This window comes from Kryptolebias marmoratus, linkage group LG14 (assembly GCF_001649575.2).
Source record: "Kryptolebias marmoratus isolate JLee-2015 linkage group LG14, ASM164957v2, whole genome shotgun sequence".
NCBI lineage: Eukaryota > Metazoa > Chordata > Actinopteri > Cyprinodontiformes > Rivulidae > Kryptolebias > Kryptolebias marmoratus.
This window is the reverse complement of record NC_051443.1, coordinates 5,072,975-5,095,091: the sequence shown is the minus strand read 5'-3', so window position 1 is coordinate 5,095,091 and position 22,117 is coordinate 5,072,975. Positions and strand designations below refer to the sequence as shown.

Genomic DNA, 22,117 nt, shown 5'->3' with positions numbered 1-22,117 from the left:
GATGAATTTGAGATTTTCATTTGTTGTCATTTGTAATCATCAAAATTAAACGAAATAAACATTTGAAATATATGAGTTTGTATGTAATGTATGAATATAATATACAAGTTTCACTTTTTAAATGGAATTACTGAAATCAGTCTACTTTTTCATGATATTCTAATTTTATGACCAGCACCTGTATGTACATTTAAACTTCTTCACAACATTCATTTTTTTTACATTTGCGTTTTTATTTACCAGAATGAAAAGAAATTTTTGGCATTTTTTTAAATTTCCATTCATGTTGAAATGCTTTTATAATAAAACCATATAAGAATACTGTTCCCAGCTTTGGCAAACTTTGTATTTAACTTCTGCAGCACAAATGCATCTACTCATTTCTACATCTATTAGTAATTTGCATTTTCTTCCCAAGAAAAGCCAAAATGGAGAGCAGATTACTAGGATGAAAAACCGTAAAAACTAACAGCTTTCTTCTGGCATAATTCAACAGCAGAGGTGACTCTTAATTAGTCTAGATTCACAATAAAATGAAGTTGCAGCCAAACAAAAGATCAGTGTGCAAGTGTAAAACAAGATTTACAGCTTTTGTGGTAGACCACAAACTGCTTGTGAACAAATGTTCACCACTACTACACTCAGATGCCATTTTTTTGATAACAAAACTGGAGCTAAAAATGAATAACAAGCATTATGATCAAATTAGAACATCAGCTCATGTCACAGAGAGAGCACAGCCATTATAGGGTACTTAGGTTTGAAATAAAAAGCATATTGAGATCAGGAGCTCTGCCAAGGTTTTACAGATGGAAGAGAGAGTGACCTGTGATGCATTAAAACACATGGGAAAAGCTAAACTTCTAGTAAGTTTGGTACAGACATTAAAAAAAATAGCTGTGAAAAATTTAGACTATGTGCAAAATAGTCATTTTTTGATATTGCCTAAGGGAAAACTTGGTATACTGTATATCAGATCTAGTTGATACATTGCCCACCTTTACCCAGGGCCAATTTAGAATTTAGTTTTTGGACTGTGGGAGGAAACCAGAGTACCCAAAGAAAAGTCCACACCGAGAGACCCAGCCAGGAATCAAACTTAGGACCTTTTTTCTGAAAGGCAATGATGCTATCTAGCTGTGCCACAGTGCAGCCCATATAATATAAGAATTAAAAACACTAATAAAACGCCATATTTCTGTTTTTATTAATGATTTTAAATTTGTCAGTCATTTCTTTCAAGTATTCATTCACTCAATGGTGACTCACTGTCAGTGTTCAGCTTTTTTGTATGCAAATTTGATTGCTCATTGAAAGAAATGATTCAAAATGTGCTTGAAGCAGCTCACGCCTCCTTTGAGAAGTGCTGGATAAGTGCCATAGAACTACAAGGTTGGCACACATAGGATGCTGCTGGAACACTGTAGAGACCACTGAATTAAATATTTGGTTTTGAGTTTTGTTTCCAAAAATTAGTTGTCACATAAAACAAAAACTCACAAACTGCAGAGACTCTTCATAAAGTCTTGTTTGTTATAATATATTAACAATGTAGAGATGGGAACGGCAGTGTATTGCAGCAACAGTGTCAGACAGGAAAAGAAGGGAAAGCTTGTACAGCTTTCCAGGAAATGTATGTTTATCAGAAATCAACCACTCGTGCAGTAGGAGCCAACCGAGAGTAAACATAGAAAGTATTCCCCTGATTATCCTTGAGGAGAACTGAAACGGAGGAGAAATTCAACAATTTTTTCTTCTTCTAGTTCTGTGGTGTTTCAGTTTGGAGTTTGTGATTTAAAAAAAAAATTGTATTTTAGCTTGTTTGAGTTGTTATTTTAGACTGCATTTTAAAAAAAGTGTAGGAGTAGAGGAAAAAAATCTAAACTCGGGCACTTAAAACGCAATGAAAAGTCAAATTGGATATATGTTGATGTTCACTCTTTCCCTCTCTATAGTTCTTGAGGATGTCCAAGCGAAGTTTGTTTGTTCGCCTGGTGCCGTGCCGGTGCTTGCGGGGTGAGGAAGAGACGGTAACATCGCTGGACTACTCCCACTGCAGCCTGGAGACAGTTCCTAAGGAGATCTTTAGCTACGAGAAGACCCTGCAGGAACTCTACCTCGATGCCAACCAGATCGAGGAACTGCCTAAAGTAAGATGAATACAAGTTTTATCTAAGCTCATTTTGTAGAAAAAAACCATTTGAAAGATATATTTAGTAATATTACCTGTATAAAATATAATTCAAAGTATTATTTGTTTATGGTTTGTTCCTTTTTGTTTTTGGCTGGGGTATAACTAATTTGAGCATTTTGTTTTTATACAAACATGACCTTTGGGCATATAATATTACACTCTTGATGATATGTTAACCATAAATAATTATAGATATGTGTTCAACTTGTTCTTTTTTCTTTTCAGCAACTGTTTAACTGCCAGTTACTCAACCGACTGAGCATGCCAGACAATGACCTGACGGTGTTACCGGCAGTGATCGCAAACCTCATTAACCTCAGGGAGCTTGATGTCAGCAAAAACAGTGAGCAAGATTCCTGATTGTTTTTAGCCTTTCCTTTTCCGCAGAAATGTGACTGAGATCAAAAGTGTTTTTTGAATGGCAGGTCCCATAACATGCTGGCATCAGATCAGGTTGTTAAGTTCTGAAGATGGCCCTCCTGCCACTGTTCAGTGCACTGTGCAGTTCAAGTGTTTATCCAGCTGCTTAACTGTTCTTGTTGCTCATCACGAAAATGGGGGAAAAACAAGAGACAGCTTGATTGACATGCTTGGATGGCATAAAAAGTTTTTTCTGAGGTAAAATGTCAGAGCGAGTTCTGTTGAATTGATGTTACGTCACAGTACAGTTTGAATACAAACTGTTCATACGACAGATACGCAAGTTCAGACGTGTTGTCTCTCAGACACTTTCTCGGTAAAACTGGGATTAAAAAGTGACCAGCTTCTCTTCCTAAAGTGAGTTTATTATTTAGATTTAGGCTCTGTTTGTACAAGGTGTGTTTTCACCAATTTTAGAGTTGATATCAAAAACACTGAAGCTGTTTTGTGAAGTGTTTTTAATTTCTTACTTTAGCACAAAGACTTTTTTTAAATGCATATTTCAGACATTTTGAAATGGGGTTTTGTGGAAGGGTTCTGAAGATTATCTTACTTGCTGTAGGTGTAAATCTTTCTTAGTTTAGAGGAATATTTTAATTTTACTGAATTGACAAGCTAATGAATACTCCTAATATAGTGAGACCAAAGTAGATTGCTGCCTCTCGAAACAACTCCACTTTATAGCCATTCATGTGAATGCTATTTTATAAACCATTACATCGCTGTCAGTTTCGCCTTTCAAAGCTATTTACATATAATTCTGCTGTTATTTACAAGCACAGGGTTTCTGCAGGGTCCTAGAGTCATTAAGTCTTACATTTAAAATTTTTAATTTTAGGTCTTATAAAAGTCTTTACGTCCAGATTTTATAATTTAGGCCATAAAGTAACATCTTAAAATAGTTTTTGCTGTCAGCACTCATTTGTTCTTTGTGTTGTAGTTCAGTCTGAGGATTTCAGAAGTTGTTGCACTGTAACAAAACTAAAAGTCTCTTCATTCAGCAGTCCTGTCAGAGGGAATTTATTTACATACATTCAGCCTTCCTCGCAAAATAATCCAGTTGCTCTGGTCCTAAAACTGGTTTGTTGTAGTTTTTGAATGGTTTGTATTAAATTTGCAGTCAAAATGCAGTCAAATTTGTTATTATGAAGCTAATTTCATAGACTCATTTTTTTATCATTTGTGTAGGTCTTAAATCTGAATTGTAATGGTCTTCTAAAGGTCACAAAAAGTCTTGAATTTAACTTACTGAAACTTGCAGAAATCCTGAAGCACACATATTTGCAGTAGCAGCTTGCTGTAGCATGTCTTGCAGAAATAGCATGATATTTCTGTTGGAATAGCAGTGTAAAGTGAAATGACAGCAGTGTATCTGTAAACACTTAGAGACTGTTTTGAAACGTCAATAATCCACTCATGCTCAGGCTAGCCATTAGCTCATCAGTCTTTTCAGACTTAAACTCTATTTCTCCAAACTCAGGTCATTCAAAGAGCTATCTGCAACAGGTAAGTTAATCAAGGAATAGTGTAGTCATTTTTGAAGCAATGGTTTATTAAATATTTATCAATAGTTTGTGTAGTAATATAGATGTTGTTCAGTTGAAATGGCAACAAACTAATTAATTTAGCAAGGTTTCTTCTACATCGGTATGTCGTTTTTGAGAAAGGGTTGTTTTCTAAACCAGAAAAATTATCAAATGTGAGCCCTCGTTAGCTAGCCCTTAGCCTAGAAGTGAAGTCTTTTTCCTCTTTTTCCAAACTCTAACTGATTTTACGGCTGATAAGGTACTATTAAGAATTATTTATTATTAATAAGAATAATAATACATCTTATTTATAGATGCCTTTCTTGACACTCAGTCATCTTACATCATTAAACATAAAAGCAGACATATTATTATTATTAAGACACAATAAAATAGAATACAAACATACAAATGAAATGAGACAATGCAGTTGTGATTAGAGGGAGTAAGCTAATTGAAACAGATAGATTTTGAGTTTGGATTTGAAATTTTTGACAGAACATAATTTCAAAAATTTCCAGACTACCACAGGGTTTCTCCCAGTGTATTATTATATAAGCCTGGCGGGCGGCCAGGCTTTAGTGACCCTGCCGCCAGGCTAAGCTCCATTTGTTTATTATAAATACGTCATTTTTTATACACGTTTTTTTCCACCTGCACCCCCAAAACCGCTACCTTTATCTACCTCGCGTCGCATGGTCGTGCACATGGTCCATTCAAAATGGAGGATTTTGGTGCTCCAGCGGAGCTGGTTCGCCTGTATCAGCATTTATATGATTCCTCTATGAGAGATCACAAAGATAATCAAATGGTTCAAAACTCACAGAAGGAGATTACTGCTGCAGCCGATAAAAGGAGTGTTTATAGAAATATTAGTCCTATGATGGTCGAATCACAACTAAAGCAAATAAATCAATGAAAGTCAAACTGAATGCTTTAGGTTTAAACATCCTCTCTGTATCACAGCCAGAAACACAACAGCTCTTCCTCCTGAATACGTGCAGACATATTTGATGTGACAACCATCTGCTCTCTTTTTTTTACTGCATTTCTACTGGTTACGTAGCGTACTGCCCCGTCTTTTCGTAAAATACTGTACAGACGTAAGCGCCAAGTATAAACGCCTCCACCCAACGCTCAGGTCCGCGCGCTGTTCGCGGAGCCCTGCGTGACTCTAATGAGCCCTGAGGCCGAGCCTTCAGCTACCTGGAGTTAGCAGGTCGCTGGAGCCACAGCAATAAACATCGAACGAGCGGGTTTGACCAAAAATGGTTAGTTGAGACGAAATTCAGCGGGTGGCTTTACAAGACCGAATATGGTAAGCATGTTTTGTGCGTAGTGAAAATATTATCCTTGTTTAACATTAAAATGATGCTATTAAATTGAGCATTAGATATGCTTTGTTTTGTTGTTACATGTAGTGATCCAAAGCACAGTACAGTACAGCTTCTGTTTTTCAGAGTTCTCTGTTGTTATTCACTGGCCTTGATGTGAGACGTGTGTTGGTGCCTTCTTTGCACTTTTACATTTATGTTAATTTAATTTATTTGTAAATGTGACTTAAATTAGGATTCAAATTACGTGCAAACAATTTGTATTTATTTTAATTGTATTTTTGTTCAAAAAATTATTTCATAAGTCTTTTTGTAAAACTGTAGTTATGTAAATATTTGGCACAAATATCTTACCATATCACATAATAAACAGCCATATTTTCAACTTTAATCGTTTTTTTTACTAAATCACGGTCAGCCAGCGACTTAGCCTCTTTTCTGGGTGAAACCCTGCTACCCCTTTAACCTTTCCACAGAACCCCCATTTAAAGATGCTTGAAATGTCTCATTTAGACCTACTTGTTTTAATAACCAGAAAATATGAACTGTCATATCAAATTCTTTCAGTATCAACTTGTCATCATTATTTTTGTGCAGAGAAAGGTGAGCTAAAATACACGAGTCCAGAAGCAGCAAAGATTGACCAAATGTTTGAGAATTGTATGTTTTTTGTTTTGTTTTTTTTCTTCAAAACTTGAAGCTTCATGTTCTGTGTTTACATTAAAAGCAGCTCATCCTGTCCTCAGAGCACTTTAGGCTAAGTGTTGTAGACACAAAACAAAGTGGAGGAAATAAACCTTGAGGCTCGGTCATGTCCTCCTCCTTGTAGTTTAAACATTGGAAATGTTTGGTTAAAGCCTCCAAACTGTAACTCAGTGGACTTTTTTGTTTTCTATCCCCTTTATGTCCCATTTAGTGCTTTTCACTGTGGCTGTTAAGAGATAAAAGGTTTAAAGCCACCCTTAATGTATTTGGACACGCTGCTCAGGCATCATCTTTTTAATCTGACGAGTGTCATTTTTTCAGTATTTAGAAAACTGTTAATTACAGCCTAGATTTTGAATAGTTCTTTTGATTGGTGACACTAATATCTATATTTTTTGTCTCCAGGTATCCAGGAGTTTCCAGAAAACATCAAGAACTGCAAAGTTCTGACTGTTGTAGAAGCCAGTGTGAATCCTATATCCAAGTGAGTTCAAATGGCTTCTGAACACATTTTAGCTAATTGTCACACTTGGAATCTAACTTTGCAGCGTTCTGATGTTAGGCTGGGTCTTAGGAGGCTTTGTGTGATTGATGCCCTCATCCTCTGTCTTATTAGGCTCCCAGAAGGCTTCACTCAGCTTCTGAGTCTGACGCAGCTCTACCTGAACGATGCCTTCCTGGAGTTCCTACCAGCTGCCTTTGGCAGGTCAGTCTGTTCTCTGCTCTGTGTTAGGGAGAAACCTTACATGCAAGAAAGCTTGGGTTCAAAATGTTCAGTCAGGCCATGATGTTTACCATGGAGTTAAGGGCATGCATAAAGTAAGGTTGTTTTGATATCAGTGTTTCAGAATTTTGTTTTTGTCCCTTTAACTCCTAATCCTAAGTGATGGTGAGTTCACTTTGCATTGGTGGAACTTGAATTCCATTTATATACACTGTAGAAAAAAATGTACGGAACGTTCTGCTCAAACAAGAAGCAGATCCAGAAGTGTTTTCACCATGAATATTGCTGATGGCCACAATCTACAAGTTCCAGTTCATCTAAAAAATGTCTATAGCAGATTTGAAAGATTAAGTCAATAACATCAAATAACCATCACCCATCCCTGCATTGACAAATAAATCATGCTTTTATTGGATAATAAAATAATAAAAAGTAACTAGATGTAGTGGTGAATGATCCAAAGGGCTGATATCTGCACGTGTAAACATCTATATTTTTTCGTTTTACTAAAACATCAATATTTAACCCTTTTTAGTTTACTGTCAATGTCATAAACATGACTTATTTTTTTATTACTTGCCTTTTGTGAAAGGCAGTTGAAAATGTAATTGCCTGTGCGTGTGTGTGTTTGTCTGCATGTTTGCTATCTGTTAGCAAAATACCTGATGGATGGATTTTAATGAGACTCAGAACTTATTCACTGGATGTCCATCTACAACTGATTACCTTTTGCAGTCAACTCCAATTCAAGATGGCCGCTACAGTTAACCAGCCTTAGCAAACACAAAAAATGTCTTACAGATATTTTGCTAAGATTTGGTGTGGTATTAGCTGAGGGTCATTCCCAACACATACTTAGAGCACTAATTGACTGCACAAGATCTGCTTCTATAACTTTGCTTTTCCCTATTGGAGCCAACTCTGTCTGTCAAGGTTGGTTTTCCTTTCAGGAAATTTTACAACAAATTTTAACCCTGCTTCACCATGTAGTTACAATGTGCTTTTTGGTATAACCTAATTTACAAGACAATTACACAAACGTAACAGTAACGTAGCCCACAATTTTCATGCATCAACTGGCTCAGCAAAAGTAGTTGTTTCTTTTTTATTGTGATTATTCACTGCAGCATTAAGGTTTTACCCAAAATGATTAAGCTAAGACCAATTAAGACTCTAACTAATGTCTGTGGTGACACAACCTTTCTGGTTTTTGAGTTACAGACTTAAAAACCACAGACACGTTCACATTCATACAACTCGTGAAGTCTCGTAAAAAAGGTGAATTCTGACATTTTCTTATTTTTGTAGACTGTAAGCACATTAGGCAAAAAAAGAGAATTTAAGTGATAACCTTTGTTGCCTTTTTAGTTATGCTGATTTATTTATTTATTTTTAAAGTTTAGTGTTTTAAAAAACTAATGTTGGGCCCAAAAATTGAAGAGGAATCTAGAAATTTGAATCTGGAAACGTATTAAATTTTTTTGACGAATGTGAAGGAATCCCACAGGAGCTCCTATATCAACTCAAAGCTGGTTGCTGAGATCTGGTATATTTCTTGTCAAAAGTATAGGTTACGTAGAGAATATGGATTATGAAATAAAATCCTATTCTGTTGTCACGTCATCTTGAGGGTTGATGCAATCAAGCCCACAAAGATTAATTAAATCAAGTTATTGTTGTTGCTGCTTGATGTGAGTTTCTGTACAAATGTTCTTTGACATGGTTTTAATAACTTTCAACTCCTTCATGGGTTTTCATCAAACAACAACAATATGTACTGTAAACTCAAGTGTGGTAAAAATGTATTTTTCTTGTTGCAGGTTGACAAAGCTACAGATCCTGGAACTGAGAGAGAACCAGTTAAAGATGCTGCCAAAGTAGGAGTTTTGTTTGTTTATTTGTTTGTTTTCTGCATAAACGCAGTGTGAATGCTGAGAGTTGAATGTCTTTGCTAAAATTTGCTTAGGAAGCTGAAACTAAATAGTTAAAGCTAAAATGAGCAAAATACTAACTGCAAATGGCAAACCACCAGATAAAAGCTATAAGTAGCAAAAAATGGCTAAAAGCTAAATGTAGCAGAAGGCCAGCTAAAAGCTCAAACTATTTGCTAAAAGTAGCAAAAGGATGGCTAAAAGTAGAAAACTCCTAGCTAGAAGCTAAAGCTAGTTAAGTGCTGGCTAAAGTCTAAAAGCAGCCAAAAGCTAAAAGCAGCTGCTTCTGTTTCTTTCGGCTGTTCCCTTTTCAGGGGTCGCCACAGCGAGTCATCCTACTCCATCCAACTCTGTCTTCTGCATCGTCTGTCCTCCATGTCCTCTCTAACTGCATCCATATATCTCCTCTTTGTCTTTTTCCTGGCAGCTGCGTCTCTAACATCCTTCTACCAACATACCCACTGTCCCTCCTCTGCACATGTCCAAACCATCTCAGTCTGGCCTCTCTAACTTTATCTCCCGGTCCTTCAACCTGTGCTGTACCTCTGATGACCTCATTACTAATCCTGTCCATCCTTGTCCCTCCCAAGGAGAACCTCAGCATCATTAAGTAGCAAACTTCTGGCAAAAAGCTAAAAGCAGCCAAAGGCTCACCAAATGTAGCAAAAGGCTGGCTAAAGGTAACATAAGAAAGCAAAACTTGAGCAGAAGCAGATTTCAAAGAAAACAATGTATTTTGAAGGAATTGAGATGTTATTGTATTGGAAAATATTTGTAAATGAAGTAAAAATATTTTAGTTTCTGTAATTTTTATACTTTTTAAAAGTCACAGCTTCCATGTCCTGAAGGACCTGAACCCTTTGTTATATGAATGAATAAAATAGCACAAAGGATGCAAAAGTAGTTGGTGGAGAAAAATGCACAAAAACAAAACAGCAGGAAAACTACTACATTCACACAACTTAAAGAGCAGTGTACCTGTATAAATTTAAGTTTTTACCCCTCAGCTTCTCCTCCATCCTGCCTCTTTTGTTACTTCCACCTCCGGCTGTGGTGTTAAATTCCTCTGTGTTACATAAAGGACCTCTTTACTCGGCCAATTGCTGTGACAGGTTTTTAGAATCCTCAACTAACTCACAGTGGTGAGGATTATTTCACAATTTTCACAGGGAGGCTGAACATCCCACAAGTATTAGAGAAGTGCTCCAGGTGCTTTTCACGGATGTTATTTTTTCTTTTTGGTCTTTTTTTTCCCCCCTTCTTTTCTCTTTCACACTTCACTTACTGTATCATTTTATGGCTTTCCATTTCCTCTGCAAAACTGTTTCCTACTTTCTTTCAGTTCTTCTCCCTGTGGCCGAGCGTGCCTTTGTTCCGTTGCTCGCGCCTTTCACTTAGACAGGCTGGCCGGCACAGTGCAGTCGGTGCTGCTGCTCACAGCCGATCTTCTTTTCTCGCTGTGTTTATGTGACAGAGGCCAGACCTGTTAGAAGCTGGAGGCCCAACAAAGAAAAGGACTAATGATCGGGAAGGTTGCCAGAGCAACACACAAGCATTTTGCAGATGTAAACAAATGTGTGCATGCACAAAGGGACGCAGCAGAAGTCTTTTCAGGGCTTCCATACAGAAAGTTCAGTCTCCTTTTTTTTTCTTTTTTCTGCTGCGTAGACACACACAGAGCACATGCATAAACCAAAGGTTTGTCTGGATTTTAAAGAGATCATCACAACTTGGGGTAACTAGCACTAGTAGGGGTTTTTGTTTTTTTTTTCCTCCCACCAGTGACCTCACCTTCCAAGTGAGCCAGCAAAGCTTGTTCTTTCTCCTTTCAGCTTGCATTGGGGTCTGTGGTGTTCCTGCCAACCTTGATGTAAGAGTGTGATAAGCTGGCTAACGCTCAGTTTCACAGTCATGAGTAACGTTTTCACATTGCACCAAATTGCAGAGAGGTTTAAATTATTTTTATAACTCATGCCATATGTCTGACATTCCTGTTTTATGAGAGCCCGATGAAAGCAAAACAAGATTCCACAGTTATGGGCTTCAGCTTTCCAACCAGAGCTGAATATCACTCCTGTTTAAGGAAACTCCTTCCTGCTGTGAAAGGCTCAGCAGATCTGGACCCAAACAAAGCATTGCTTTGGTTTCACTGTAAAATAATCAAAATAAAATTGTGATTTTTATCAGTTGCTGTCATAGGTGAAAGGACGATAATGCTTTTGTTATGCCTGTGTGTGTTTGTCTGTTGTGTTAGCAAAATAACTTATGAACCACTGTACAGATTTTGATGGAACTCTGAGATAGTATGCATTTTATGTACATCTACAACTGATTAACCTTTGGAGTCCACTAAGTTTAAAAAACAAAAACTGGACTTCTGTTCTGTAGTTGAACACTCTTCCCATCTTGGGAGCTTTACTAATTTAAAACTGGCGAGTTTGGAGTTCCAAGCTTTAAACTGCACGAGAAATTTTGGAGTCAATCAAACTTGAGATGGCCACCTCTCGAAGCGACCTTAGCAAGCACAAAAATAACTAAAACTCAGTCAGCTTTACAGCTATTTACCTAAAACTTGATGCAATTGTAGCTGAGAGTCATCCTTTACACATTCTCCAAGTGCTAATAGATCTTGCAATATCGCATGAGATATTGGGAGATGGTGCATAATGTTATTTTCAAGTTTTTGAAAATATTTTTAAAGGTTTCTGGAATTGCTAGATAGTGTCTTTATGGACTCGTTTTTAAACAAATCTCAATTACAGCAAAAATCAGCATTTTCACTTATTTTGTGCTGCGTCCTGGTCTCATTTTGACTAATTTTGCCACATATGATGATCTTAGTCTAAAATTATGGCATAAAAGACAACAGGTGATATGTATTCTTTCAAGGATGGCTGGGCCTTTAAATCTCCCAGCAAAACTTTGGCCTAAAACAGTTTGTAGTTTGAATTTATCAAGATAAACTAATTATCTTTTAATTATAAACACTGAAAGGGTTAAAACCCCTCCACAATTTTGTTTTTGTTTACGGTTCTTAAATTCTTCTCTGTTGCTGCCTTTTTGTATGGTTGTTGTAAATTTCAAAGAGGGATTTTTATTTTTTTTAATCTCTTGTTTAGGGTGAATACTTTTAAGTTTTGGGGGTGGATTTTAAGTGATGAGTGATTCTTATCACTGCTGACTAGAATATTAAATAATCCTCATATTAAAACATCATTACAATCATCAAAAACATCACACAGTAGATCATCATCTGTAAGAAGCTAAAACATCCATTTTATTTTGTTTTTTTTATCAGCTTGTTTTACAGCGTTGTTGGGAATGCAAGTCTGTGACCTGAATGTAAAAAGAAATTTTGGAGCAAGGCTTGGGGCAAGCAGACGTCACATTTTCCATTATTTAAATGTAATTCTGTCAGATTTAAATTTATTTTCACACAAAATTAGTCAGTGGTAGAAGAAAAAAGAATACATATTCTCTTAAAAAAAAAATTACACATGATAAAGCATTACTCATGTAATATGTTTCTTCTGGCTTGTTCTTAGTTCACATTGCTTTTAATTTTAAATAATTCATGCAGAATCTTGAGATGTCATGCTCAGAGTATGTGTTGTGAGTGACTTTCAGCTGCAATTATAAGACAAAAAAGTAGTTCAATATCTATTTGGATGTTCAGGCCATCTTGAGTTGAAGTGACTCAAAAAGTTAATCAGTTGTAGTTGTACATCCAGTGATTACTTTCTGTAAGTTTCATTAAAATTCATCCAATGGCTCACAAGATATTTTGCTAACAGACTGAGTTGAGAACAAGAGTATCAACATGGGTAAAAACATTATCGTCCACATTCATCTTTCAGCAGTGGGTGATAACCAGATGTAGGTTATCTTTTCCAGTCCCTGAATTTCATGTGATTTCACTGAATCTTTTTGATCTGATTTTTGTGTGTTCTTCTGTTCCTCTGTGTGTGTGTGTGTGTGTGTGTGTCTGGGTGTGTGTGTGTTTTTAATAGAAGCATGCAGAAGCTCACACAGCTGGAAAGGCTGGACCTGGGGAGTAATGAGTTCACTGAAGTGGTGAGTTTCTGTCAGTCTGTCACCGCCCAGAGCGCACCACCTCTCTGGAGGTGACCTCATCTCCTCCTCCTTCCTTCCTTCCTTTATACTACTGCTGGAGCTCACATACACACAGTTGATGCTTAATTTTGTCTTTCTTCCATCCATCCTCCTCTGACCTTCACTGTGTCTTCTCTGCATCTGCAGCCTGAGGTCTTGGAGCACCTGAATGGACTCAAAGAACTGTGGATGGATGGGAACAAACTGCCTTTTCTTCCTGGGGTAGGATTTACAGTAATGTTTTCACTGATTGCTGCGTCCAAGAACATTATCTCGAGAGGATTTCCCTTGAGTTCCCAAAACCATCTGTCTGCTTTCATTGCCATCAAATAAAACAGCAGTCAGTCTGAAACAGACTTGCAGCTCACTGCGTTTTCTGAAAGGTTGCTGACTTTTTGGTATTTGAACACGTCCTGAAGTGATCTTAAAAGGAAAAAAAAAAGATCTGCAGCTCTGAATTATTTATTTTTTCTTAAAACATGAATAATTTATAATAATGTATAGATAGAATTTATGAGGTTTGATTCTTTCTCCAACCAAATGACCTGCTTGCAGAAACTGGGTCAAAGCTTTAGTTGTACTGGCAGAATTTCAACAACATCAGCTGTAATCACAGACTGGCTTTTTTTATTAGCAGTGAGGCATATCAAATAAAACTAGCTTCTCTACATGTTTTCCTTCATTTCAAATACAGTTTCGTTTAAAAGGTTAAAAACCTGTCCTACTGATTTCTAGTCCAAGATGATTCAGTTCAGGGTCATTAAGGATTGCTTTCACCAACTTATGTGACCATGTGAGAGGAGTTATTTTTGTATTTTTCCCGTATACTTCCTTCTGCCTGTCCAGATGTTTGGCATGCTGAAACAGCTGGTTTACTTGGATGTGTCAAAGAACAACCTGGAAATGGTGGATGAAAAAATCTCTGGCTGTGAGAATCTGCAGGACCTCCTGCTCTCAAACAACGCTCTCACACAGCTGCCCGGCTCAATCGGTGAGCAGCACATACACTGCATAACTAGCTTCAATTGTTAGTTTTTTTTTTTTAGAAATTTGTATCAATTTTCATGTGTAATCTATCTTCTTTTTTTGCTGTTCAGTCTCTGTTGTTCAAAAATTTGCTGATAAAACTGTCATAAATGCTCCTTTTTAACACTTGCATTACTTTCATTTTCTTCTAAATATTAGGACAATATAAATCTTTAGATCTCTCTCTCTCTCTCTCTCTCTATATATATATATATATATATATATATATATATATATATATATATGTTTATCTTACTAAATCAAACTGAGAACATTGTTTCTGTTTCCTAACAACAATAAAAAGTGGTTTTTAGCAGTTTTTCCAATGAAATATTTGTGGGGTGCTATGCATTCATGCAGAAAATAAAAATGGAATCATAGAATCGAAAGTTAAATGTGAAAATTACTGTAAAACGTGGAATGTTGCAGATTTTTTTTTATCTGTGTAATCTCATGAATTTGGTTGTTTTCTTAAAAATCTGAGTGTTTTTCACATTTGATGAGAACTGCAGCTGCAGCCAAAAGTCAAAGCAAAGAGGTCTGCTGCGGCAGACAAATTAAAACATTTAACACAAAGTTTATAGCCGAACAATAGCTAAACCAGTAATTCCCAACTCCAGTCCTCAATGAACACTATCCTGCATGTTTTAGGTTTTTTTCTGCTCTTCAGAAGGTCTGTAAGTTCTGCAGAAGCTTGTTCATCACTCACTCACTCAAATCAGGCGTGTCAAAGCAGAGAAACAACTAAAACATGCAGGATAGTGTTCCTTGAGGACTGGAGTTGGGAATCACTGATCTAAACTACCTTTATGATTTGGGAGAGCAACTTTCCAGTAAGTTTTGTTGGTACATAACTGACTGGGACTGCAGGAAAATGTGACGACCCGAAAAATCGAAGAGTCCGATCGAAAGGGGGACGATACTAACGTCAACTTCTCAACTCGGCAAACTCTTTAGCACAAAAACAAGTCATCAGACGCTAGACAGGAGTTCACAAACACACTTCAGCTTTGTTAGCAGAAGAAGATACAGTAATGAGAAACACTGAGTGAGTCAAATAGAATAAAATTACAACACAATATAATAGTTTTACACTATATTTAGTGCAATGGTTTAAAAAATAGTTAATTTAAGTTCATATTTAAACCACTTTTATTTTACAAAAGGATGAAAATTTTCTTTACTCATGTGAATCAGACGTGAGGAACTTTATTTTTTCAAAAATAGTGAAAGTTTTATTATTTAAAAACTTACAGGCAGACTTTTAAAATACTTTAGCAACCATGGACTGTTTTGTTTAACTAAAACACTTTTTGTTGTATTTTTGTTCAAATTTGGCACAAGTTCATGAAATCTTAAAAACATTTGCCTGTTGAATTGTTAAAAGTGTATTAAACCACCATATGATAAGATGTTTTAGGTGAATAAACTGAATTTCATTTGGGAAAAAATATAGAATTTGAGAGGGGTGAAAAAAAAACAACTTGTTTTTTTAGTTCCCTATATTTGCAAAATATGCGCAGTGTTTCAGCAGCAGAATGACACTAATGATGGAAGTACGCTGGGCTGCTTGTGTGAAACCAGTTTCTATCAGTCATTAGCAGACAGTTGAATTTCCCCTCTGGGAGAAATAAAGTCTTTATCAGCCAATCAATAATTATAATGCAGTGTGTACACAGTTTCCTGTCATCTCAGTACCAGAATTAGATTAATATAAATCAAGTTTTCAGTAGAATGTGTTGAAATTGTGGGGATCAGTTTTCTTGTTGAGCTCAAATTTGGTTACCCTATTCCTTATTTTGTTTGTGACTTTGTGACAGACAGTACAGCGCCTCTGCAAGTTAGTCTTATAAGAATGTAAAAAATAAAAATTAAAGCCCTGTCTTTAAATAAAATCCTGTCAAATTAGGCACTTTCAATAAATGAAGGGTGCTGTTTTGTTTTTGTTTGTTTTTTTTTTTACAAATGTTTTAGATAAATCACCAACAAACTGATCTAATTTTTATGTTTATTCTTAACTTAACCCTTCCCTTCTTAACTTAACTTAGTGCTTTATTTATCTCCACATTGACTGCTTATTTTACTCATTTTCACAAAATGGGAAGGACTCAAAAAGGTCTGCATATTTCTAAATAGAGAAGTGTAATTTTCTTGTAAAGAACCATTTTTTTCTTTTCACCCTAACACTTAATGAATAGAAATAATATAAAAAAAGTTTTTTACATAAATTGTAGTTTTATATGTATAACATTCACATGAAAGTGCATCAGTTATGTTACTTTTATTCTAAGGGTCAAGTAGACTTTGTGGCTTCATGCAAATTTTGTTTAGTACCAGAGATGATCTTTAAATGTAAAGGTGTTAGAGCCCTGATCTGCTCAGGTTTATTTTCGTAAAGCTAAATGTAATCAGTCATGTGGACAAAATGTAAAATTTGAACAACTATGAATTGATGAACACACCAATGAACAAAGAAAATCTGGGAGTTGGTAAAAAAACTCAAATTACATTTGTTTGAAAATGTTGATTTGTCAAATTTCCTTTTATTTGTGCAAGAGATTAATGTGTACATTTAGAACTATGTACATGTTTTTATTCCCTGGGCAAAATAAGTTCAGACCAGGATAATGAAATCAGCTGATGGAGAGTCCTGTCAATATCAGGGTTGATTACTAGTCAGCGTATTACTGTATTGATGGCAGCTCTAATGAATCTAATTAACTGCTCTAATGGATACTCCTCTTTAGTGGTTAAACAGTGGTTGAGAATCAATGACAGCCCTGGATGGGGGTTTATTCTAATCCAGTCTGTGTGTTTTTCTGTCTTTAGGCTCCTTGAAGAAACTGACTGCGCTGAAAGTGGATGAAAACCAGCTGATGTACTTACCAGACTCCATCGGAGGGTGAGTGTTAGAGCAGCAGCTTAAACGTCAGCAGATTATTTTCATCATTCATCCACTGATCACAAAGTCTGGATAAATCTGATGTAATACTGAACATTATGATCTTTGGTTTATTTTGGTTGTAATGCTGAACATGTTTTGTGGCGTGTTATTCGTCATCATTTTGAAGCTGTAGCTGAATTTTTTTTTAAACTGCTTCCGTTTTGTGGAGGAGCTGATGGTGATGTTTGACAGGATACTGATAGATCCAATCAGCTGCACCTTTTTTCAGGCTGATCATGTGTACAGCAGAGAGGTAAATCCAGCTGCAGACAGCTGCTGAATACTGAGTAAGCTTGATCCACAGGCTGCCCATCTATTGGCTCTGAAACACTGTGGTCTGAAACAAAGATTAGACTCTGTTTAATGCATTAAAAAACATTAGAATTCCACATCTGAGTGAAAGTTGTTTTTTATGTTTTCAAACACCTTCAATTATCCTTTTATATCAGAATCCATCTCCTTTTGTACATGGATTATGTGACAAAATCTGTGGTTTTAGCTTAGCCCCATGCAAGGATTTTATTTTAAGGAAGCTCATCGTTTCCATTTATGTTTGGATTATTTCATTTTGGCTCTGTGTCTGCATTTTTGTTTTTCTACAAGAAGAAATCAAGTCATGTTTTGGTGATATCGTAGAAGGTTTCTATGCAGACCTAAAAAGTATGAAAAACTCTGTATTTTTAAAGAAAAAAATTTGTTTAATAATTTTTCAGGTCTAAATACCGTATTTTCCGCACGATAGGGTGCACTTGGATTATAAGATGCGCTGTCAATGAATGGTCCATTTTTAAACTTTTGTCATATATGAAGCGAACCGGACTATAAGGCACATCGTCATGCATCTCCCAATTTTTGTAACTTTGCTCAGACTGCGCACGCCGCGCTCCATTCAAAATGGACGATTTTGCTGCTCTAGTGGAGCTGGTTCGCCTGTATCAGCATTTATATGATCCCTCTTTGAGAGACCACAAAGATAATGAAACTGTTGAAAACTCACTGAAGGATACTGCACTGATGTAAGCGTCAAGTATAAACGCCTCCACCACTCGCTCAGGTCCGTACGACTATAACTGAGCCTTAATACTTTAAGCGGTGCGGCTTTGTAGTTTACCAAAGTCGTACTACAACATTACGACTTCTTACATATATAAGGCGCTCCGGATTATAAGGTACACTGTCATTTTTTGAGGAAATTGAATGCTTTTAAGTGCTCCTTATAGTCCAGAAAATACGGTAATTATAGAAAAAAAAAATAAGAATACAGTAAAACTATTTTCAGACTTTATTCTCTATTTTATTTTCTAAATGATAAAAATCTGAATTTCTTAAAATAAATTGCTTAAAGAGTAAGTTTTTTATTTTTATTATAAAATATGTATATAGCCAACATCTGAAAAATTTTGTGACCCTAGCTAAGCTTAAAAAGTGTCCTAGTTAGCAACATTTGTCTCCACGGGGGCCAGTATGACTGAATGGATGGGCTCAAAAGGCCAATAATTGAACTAAAAAATCAGCACAGAATGCTACCTGCATCCGTCATGTGCACCATCACATCATTTCCAAAAACACAGAAGAATATCTTTCTTTTGCCTGACAACATGAAGCTAACATTTGTTGCATTCCTGTAAATAGTTGAATGTTTTCCTTCAGGCAAATATGTAAGAAATCTGTTTTAGGGGTTTTTTCAAGTTTAATGTAGGTGCTAAATTCTCTCTTAGCATAAACTGTGAAGTAACCTTTGTGATGGATATGTTAGATTAATTCTTGGATAAAAAAACTGCAACATTTAGTCTTCTTTTTGTTTTGACACATTATCTATCATGTTTGGGAGCACGACCGTTGACCTTAAAAACATGGAAAAGGAGTGTTTAGACTTGTTTTAGGTAAAAAGTGTTCTCTTTTGTAAACTTGTAAAAATGCAGACCTTGTTGTAATTGCCTTCAAGAACCCATTCTAAACTCCTGGTTTTCATTTATTTATTTCCAGTTGTTTTTTTTTTTATGAGGATGTTGAGGGCCAGTTTGAGATAGCTCAAGGCTGCTTTTTGCCCTCAGGCCTTACTTTTCTCAAATATAAATGTAGATCATTTGTTATATGTTGCACAATGTTTGCAACTTGACATCCACATGTTCAGCCCTAAAGCTTTTTCAGCTTTTTCTGTGTTACTCAACTGAAACAGTTTCAACAGTTTGTTTGATCGAGACCAAGAATTTGTCATAAAACAGGCAAAAACGATTTTATTTTTCCCCAAAGTGTTGAATTTAAAGTAAAAATCAGAAATGGACTGAAAATTTGCAGAAATCTATAAAATTGAGTATGTAAAAGTGTGGAATTATGAACATAAGAAAGGAGTTTAGTCATACGTTCACTTTTTACTGTTACATTAATGGTCTTCAGTGTCACGATACTGTCACCTGGATTAAATTTTGTGAGCTCGTCTTCGAAATGTTCCAACTTTATTTTTTCATTACTTCCTTGTTTGTTCCAGTTTATAACTGAATGATTCTGTTGGTAAAACACAGTTGCATTATATGTTCAAGGATTTATTTATGTATTTGATAGGGACAGTGCGCATTAACATTACTGTAAATACGCCAGAAAACAAAAAAATGTTCAACTTTCATACAATACCTGTAAATTGTTGGCATTTCGATTTATATAATTGACATATTTTAGCATGTACAGATGTTGTGCTGTTTTATTTTTTTAAATAGTTCTGTATCACCCTGTTAGGCTGACATCCATTGATGAGCTGGACTGCAGTTTCAACGAGATCGAAGCCTTGCCCTCCTCCATCGGTCAGTGTGTCAGCATTCGCACTTTCGCTGCAGATCACAACTTCCTTAGCCAGCTTCCCCCTGAGGTGAGCATGTTTGTCGGTACATTTAGCGTCTGTCAGTCCGCTCGATTTGCACTGCTGGCTCATGACTCAGGAGTCCTTGGTTTGTTCTTCTCACAGTTGGGCAACTGGAAGAATGCAACTGTGCTGTTTCTACATTCAAACAAGCTGGAGTCTCTGCCCGAGGAGATGGGAGACATGCAGAAGCTCAAAGTTATAAATCTGAGCAACAACAAGTGAGTCTTGACTGATTGTGATTGCTAATCACTGTAAGGTTAAAGGGCAAAGACACAAGGCATCACAATAGGGTTGAGGACATTTTAAGTCAATTTTTACTACATTTTATTGGCAAAACAGTTATTCAATTAAAGGCCTAGTTTTTTTGGTCTTTCATGACAGAGTTTTAGACTAAAATCACTAATTGAAAAATAGAGTTGTGGCTGTTTGGGTCAATCTTTGATCATAACATAACATAATGCACAGTATCGTGATATATATAATATTTGTTGTGAATGACTGCATCAGTTGTGTTAGCTATGGTTGATTAGCTGTGGTGGCCATCTTGAATTAGATTAACCTAATAAGTTGAGTGGTTGCAAATGTGCATCCAATGATTATTTTCTGGGTTTCAATAAAATCCATCCATTCATTTTTGCACACAGACACACACAAAGACCTCACCCACCTTTCATTGATGGACAATAATCAACTAATTAAAAGGTTAAATAATATAAGAGCTCATTAGTCACATCAAGTAGCACTTTCAAAAGCACTTCAGATGCCTTACAGGAAATGCTTCAGTATGATTGCATGAATTGACATAAACAAGTACATGCAGACTGAAAGAGACTGAGAAATAACCTTCTACATAAAATATCCTGACTAAAAGTCATAATTCTGTCCAAAAATAAATTAGATTTGGTCTTGGAAGCTTAAGTTCTAATTGGGTATTTGATTGAATTTTCTAAATGCTGGCCTCAACTGAACAGCACCAATTTTTGCTACGCAAAATGTACATAAAAATTAGCAAATGATTTCAAGTATTTGAAGCAAGGTGACTGACTCAGCTTTTGTTTCATTGCAGGTTAAAGAATCTTCCCTTCAGTTTCACCAAACTCAGTGAGATGACTGCCATGTGGCTGTCTGAAAACCAGGTAGGACTAAAAGTATTATGTTTTCTACAAAGTGCTGCAGGAATCATAACTGCCAGATGATTCACCGTAATGCCTGCAGGGTCGATAACGTGCAGTCAAAATTCTGCAGTAAGCTAAGAAGCAAGGCTAAGCTCCTCATGGGAAAATGCCTGAAATGCACTAAACCACTTCCAGGACATCTGATCTGAACTTGTCAGATAGCAGTTCAGGTCAGCTACAGACACCCAAAACTCTGTTTGAATGTGTAGCAGGATCCTAATGAATGTCAGAAAATTAGATCATTTTCTTAATAGTTTAATAAAGACTGGTATCAGTCTTGATCAAATCCTTGAGAACTGGTATGTATATCTGAATAAAGTCGAACCAGTTTTTGAGATAAGACGGCTAAAGGGAAATGTTAGCAAAGATGGCAGGTTTTGTGCTTTTAATCTGACTGTCTTAAGGGTGTGCACACTTACACAATCAGCTTCTAGAGTCTTTTTATTCTTTATATTTTTCTCCCACAAAATTTATTTTTTCTGTTGTCTGTGGATTTTAATTTTTGTAAATTTTGTCTACATTGTTGGATGTACAGTTTGTCATCTCATCCACTGGGATGTTGCCAAACTAAGAACTGCAGCACAATTCTTTTGTTCTGAATTTCTCAAAGAAGTTGATTTCAGATGCTTTTTGTCTCTGCAGTCAAAGCCGCTGATCCCTCTCCAGAAAGAGGAGGATCCAGAGACTCACAAAACTGTGCTGACCAACTACATGTTCCCCCAGCAGACCAGCACTGAGGACTGTGAGTGGACAGCAACGCCTATATTTTCTATATTCCTTCATACTTTCTCTGAGCTTATACCAACAAGGCTGAATATTACAGCTTGCAGTTTGTTCATCAGTCTGCCAGTTTTAAAACCGTGTAGTCATAATTTCACTTTCAGGTAAATTGAATTCATTTTGGTGTCACATTTTACTTCATTAACATGCCTGAAGTTACTGAGTTTGTTAGCACAAGCTTATAGGTGACCTACAAGGATCCCTAACTGCATATTTTATGAGACCTTGTTACCTGAGGCTGCAGAAGAAACCCTAGTGGTCATCTTGTTGTCAGTCTTCCATCTGTTACTTTGCTTTGGGTTTCCATTACACCACAAAGGTTGGACTGCTCCTGTTGCATCTTAGCTTTGCAGTAATTAGGGGTTCAGGGTGCTTGAGCTACTGAGTC

General features: G+C 36.3%; 1 protein-coding gene across 4 annotated transcripts in view; it reads left to right on the top strand.

Annotated features, from left to right (window-relative positions):
- erbin (erbb2 interacting protein) overlaps nt 1–22,117 on the top strand; it is a 72,300-nt gene that overhangs the window by 34,143 nt on the left and 16,040 nt on the right. For 3 of the 4 annotated variants that reach the window (XM_037979368.1, XM_017427543.3, XM_017427545.3), the window contains 13 exons: nt 1,956–2,150; nt 2,420–2,537; nt 6,585–6,663; nt 6,796–6,885; nt 8,724–8,780; nt 12,845–12,908; nt 13,095–13,169; nt 13,794–13,938; nt 16,803–16,875; nt 19,651–19,780; nt 19,877–19,992; nt 20,841–20,910; nt 21,592–21,691. In XM_037979368.1, coding sequence (XP_037835296.1) covers nt 1,965–2,150; nt 2,420–2,537; nt 6,585–6,663; nt 6,796–6,885; nt 8,724–8,780; nt 12,845–12,908; nt 13,095–13,169; nt 13,794–13,938; nt 16,803–16,875; nt 19,651–19,780; nt 19,877–19,992; nt 20,841–20,910; nt 21,592–21,691 — 1,303 coding nt within the window. In that variant the 5' untranslated portion in view covers nt 1,956–1,964. The remainder of the gene's footprint in view (nt 1–1,955; nt 2,151–2,419; nt 2,538–6,584; nt 6,664–6,795; nt 6,886–8,723; nt 8,781–12,844; nt 12,909–13,094; nt 13,170–13,793; nt 13,939–16,802; nt 16,876–19,650; nt 19,781–19,876; nt 19,993–20,840; nt 20,911–21,591; nt 21,692–22,117) is intronic. The other variant, XM_017427544.3, reaches the window with a different exon arrangement.